At 35.7% G+C, this 4,678-nt stretch overlaps 1 protein-coding gene across 2 annotated transcripts in view; it reads left to right on the top strand.

Moving 5' to 3' along the window:
• The window catches only part of LOC128167483 (pituitary homeobox x-like), a 23,518-nt gene extending 19,062 nt beyond the window's left edge, over positions 1-4,456 (top strand). Inside the window, exons 2-3 of one of the 2 annotated variants that reach the window (XM_052833221.1) lie at positions 1,487-1,686; positions 3,159-4,456. In XM_052833221.1, the coding sequence (XP_052689181.1) occupies positions 1,487-1,686; positions 3,159-3,686 (728 nt within the window). In that variant the 3' untranslated portion in view covers positions 3,687-4,456. The remainder of the gene's footprint in view (positions 1-1,486; positions 1,687-3,158) is intronic. The other variant, XM_052833220.1, reaches the window with a different exon arrangement.
• The last annotated feature ends 222 nt before the right edge of the window (positions 4,457-4,678 follow it).

Here is a 4,678-nt window from a genome sequence, read left to right as displayed (position 1 = left end):
CTTTTTTATGTTCGAAATTGATGGAAAAAAATCGACATTTTGCCTCATCGTGAGCGTACCGCAATGCTCACGAGCGACGCAAACGTGAATGAAACAGGGGGCTGTGAGCCTCTCATTGAATCTGAAAAGTAAATAAACTAAAACTTGCATAGATTTCTCAAGTGGTTATTACTTTAATTCGTTAATATCAAGCAGTGCTGACCAGGATCGTACTACGTTCGGTTGAAGTGGTGTAAGGATGAAAACATTCCGAGGTTGGGCCACAGCAGTGGCGCCATGTGATAGCAAAAGTACTTCGAAACACATCCAAAAGTTTGGGGGAACAGAACCCAAGTTGTTTCCGAATTTTCACAGGAATATACATGCAAATACTTAGAATGACAGATACTGCCATATCTGAAGAACATTAATATTTATTCTTTCCCCTCGCTATACTTGAAATATATCAATTTTTTTTTCATCGTCCAAGACGTCTGAGAGTGAATGCTCTGAAGAGGGTCATTAGCTGACAATAGTTGTTTTCAAATGCTGTCGGTGCTTTTGATGTGACCGGGCACAAATGTGATATTCTAGAGAAGTAATTGTCACTTAATGAACGTAAATTACAGGCATAGAAAAAAAGTGAACACGAATAGAAAAAAAACATTACAAAATTATTTACCTATAAACCTTTTTTTCACGAAAATAGTCTTTGTATATATTTTTTTCCCTTTTGACTTTTTTTTTAGCTGGTGTGAAAGTGAAATACGAATACCAAAATAACCCACTCATTAATTCACGACAGATAAATGACAGCAAACGGGTTATTCTCTTTTGATGTTAATAGGGAAAAAATATTTGTGCCCCGCGAAAAGTAATACAATATTTTTTGCTTCTTCAAACACCCGAACCCGAGCTTTATTAAGTAGAGCAAAATACACACCGCCGAGAGTCGAGTGAATATATTTTACTTGTCACTTTAGAATTAAATTGAATATATAAAATTTATCTGGTGTAAAAATTCCGCATAGTAGCATAGAACCCAGGCAAGGTAAGAGTTCGTTAATTCTTTTTGCTACTCATTTTACACAGTCCTTTATTCTGAGCCTTTTTTGTAGAGTTGTTCAACTTACTGATATTTGCAAAGCAAATACATTGAAGTATAATTGGACAAGGGAAAGATATATTACATGAATTCGTTTTGGAATTTTTGATTAAGCAGCCTTTTTGCATTTATTTGATGCAATCAAAGACTATATTTTGCACTCTTCGTGTCGAATTTCACCCTAGAGCAATTCTTCCTTGGTTTTGATCTGTTCATTTGGGAAAGAGAATAAATTTATGAGTTGTGTGTTTTCTCGTTCCTTCTATATTCGTGGAGGAGAATTAGCACGCTTATTTGAAAATCTATAAACAACGGTTAAAAGATTTTCGACATTTTACAACAAGGCAAAAAAAAAAAATCACAGGAAAATTTCAAAAAGAGGTGTTGTTTTTGTCTTTACAGAGGATCTGACGAAAAACAAAATGGACGACAGTGCTTCAGACGACGATAAAAAGAAGAAAAGACAGCGGCGACAGAGAACTCATTTTACAAGTCAGCAACTTCAAGAACTGGAAGCAACATTTGCCCGCAACAGATATCCCGATATGGCGACAAGAGAGGAAATTGCTGCTTGGACTAACCTCACAGAAGCCCGAGTTCGGGTAAGCATGGTTTATTTTTATCTTTGAGACAGATTTAGATCCTTAAGAAGGTTAAATATAAAGAATGATATCGGTTCAAAAAAGGGCATTTTTCATTGAAGACAAAACTGTTATCCCACACACACACAAAAAATAAAGTTTAAATCAAAATCGTTGGAAAATCTACACTTGTATAGTACCTTTCAAAATTATCTTTTGAAATACTAAAAAAAATTTCAACCCCTTCTTTTAAGCATTAATATGATAGGCAAAAAGAATATAAAACAAACTGCGTTATATTTTTTGCTTCATATAAATCAAACTGGACTTTTCACAGATAGATTTCTTCAATTAAGTTCGAGTATATGAATATATTTTTTTAACAGTCTAAAATCTGAAATGAATTCGCTCAAGAACATCTTTTTAACAACCAACTTTTATTTATTTTACACTAATGTTCTTCGCGCCAAAGCTCATATAAACATTTGATGATCCTCGTGATAAAACTCTCATTTTTGCAAGGTAGAAAAAAAATCTTATGAAGCTATCGAAGCAAAATCTAGTGAATACATTTGTCAAGAAAATTCACCCTATCATGTTGACTTCTGTTCCTGAAAAATAATAAACAGAAATGGTTTGATTTAAGTGCTAATTATTTAAATTAGTCCGCCTTTAAAAGAGAGGATTGAATTTGATAAATTTTATCATGGGTGCACTGTTTTTCACGCAACGCGACTCAGCGGGTCACCCGTGGGGTTATCAAAGAACATTTTGTTATCAGTGGAGTTCAAGCCGAAGAGGCACAAATAAGCAAGAAACGTGCTATTTTTCATATCAATATTGTTTTCTCCTTAACAGCAAACATTAAAAGTGAACGATAGCTAATAGACACCGAGTCACATAAGGTTTGCCCCCTCAATCAGTTTTATTCTCGGGTGACATCCAATTCTTATCTCACGGTGCATAGTCCAAAGAACTCTCTATTGTTGTATCTTTAAATAAGAGAGAGAGAAATGTCTCCCATTATTTATGTATCCGCGAACATCTGTACGTTGTAGTTTTCGTGTTATCCCAGGGCAAACAGAGTTGCAATAAGACTTTTAACAGAACCAAATTGACAACTCCGCCTCGCGAAACACTTTGCAGGGTATATTTGATAGGGTTGGAGGTTTCGGCCGTATATCACCGGCCTGGAGAGGCGATATCGCTACTGGTCAGCGAGAGAGTCCACACGCTTTATTTATTAACGCCCGGTTATTAAACCGCCGCCAATTGATGTAATTCATGAACAAGCACTTAGACTTCTTAATTTGATAACATTTCTCAACAACAGACAAGATTTTTTTCGACAAAATTGAACTTTATCTACAAGTAAATTGGTTTGCCTCGTGCTGTAAACATGCTACCGAATTCCAGGTGACACTACCCATTCTTGTACATGACATTTTCAGACGACAGATTCCTATACGTGTCATTTTTCTTACTATTGACAGGTATGGTTCAAGAACAGACGGGCCAAGTGGAGGAAAAGAGAGCGCAATATAGATACGTACAAAACAGGCTTTGGATCCCAGTTCACTGGTCTGATGCAAACCCCCTTCGACGACTCACTGTACAACGGCTATACGAACAACTACTGGGCAGCGAAAGTCCCCAGCCCCCTCGGAACGAAAACATTTCCCTGGGGACTCAATTCCGTCAACCCACATCTCTCATCAGTGGTATCTACACAGCCAATGTGTTTCTCAAACCCAGCAAATAGTATAAGCAATTCGATGGTAGGAAACATGCCAAGCGTCCCAACCAATATGTCCAACACTGGGGCACCTTGCCCCTACGCCCCTCCTGCCCCACCGTACATCTACAGCCCCAACCGAGACCAGTGTTCAAGTAGTATTGCTTCTCTAAGACTGAAAGCTAAGCAACATTCTACGTCATTTGGATACCCCCCAGTCAATCACCGACAACCCACGCTGTCAGCGTGTCAGTATGCAACGGTCGGGAATAGCGGAGGCGTGTGAGAACTTTAGAGATATTTTTTGTAGTGGTAGAAGAACCCCCAAAATGGCCGAGAGGACTACGTGATATTCGCGTAATCATTTGAAAACGAGACCGGAAGTGCTGGATGAAGGATCTGTTAAAAACATAAATTAAGTGTGAGCCGTTATATCTAAAGCGGGAGAATGAACAACTCGAACATTTTTTTTAAAAATGAAATGCCAAAAGCACTCTTGCCAATACGATGCGGTGTTCACATCATAATAACACTACTTAAAATATCTTCAGGAATACGTTTGACCAGTAGGACTCGAGGCATTCCGAACGACAGGGTACAAGAAATGACATCACTTGAATGTTTGAAACTCTGATTTTGAAGACTTGTTAAGATGGTGCTAAAACACAATTTGGCATTGATCCTGGGTATATATTGTGGTAATTGAAGTGCATATACTTGGCTGTAGTAATATGTTAATGTTTTGTATATTTTTATAAAGATATGATGTTGAGAGTATTATAATCAAAATTATTCTATATAATTTGATGAAAATAATTCGATAAGTACTGGTTATATAGTCATATAGATAGTGCTATGTTTGATGAATATTTTGATTATTTGAAAAAAAAATACTTGTTTCAACCAAGTTGTTTATGAATGGAATATAGAAAAAAATCAAACAACTGTTCGATTTATAAGTCAAAGTTGCAAATTATCAGGAATTTTATGATTAAAATTTTGGAAAATACAAAAAAGTTGTTTGTCTTTGTGCAGTAGTTTGGAGGTTTTCATTAATTGTAATACAAATAGACATTTTTTATATTTGAAAATAAATATTTAAATATTGAAACAATTTTTCAAGAAATGAACAAAGAAAAAATTCTACTTTCAATTTAACAGAAATTAAAATTCACCTTATGTAGAGATTAGAAGAGAATTATAAAAATAGTTTATTACAGTTTTGTGGTAACGTACAACTGTTTATGTTTGAAATGGAATACCGAAAAGGTCTAACAA

This window comes from Crassostrea angulata, chromosome 10 (genome assembly GCF_025612915.1).
Source record: "Crassostrea angulata isolate pt1a10 chromosome 10, ASM2561291v2, whole genome shotgun sequence".
In the NCBI taxonomy this organism is placed as follows: Eukaryota; Metazoa; Mollusca; class Bivalvia; order Ostreida; family Ostreidae; genus Magallana; species Magallana angulata.
This window is presented reverse-complemented; position numbering and strand designations above follow the sequence as displayed.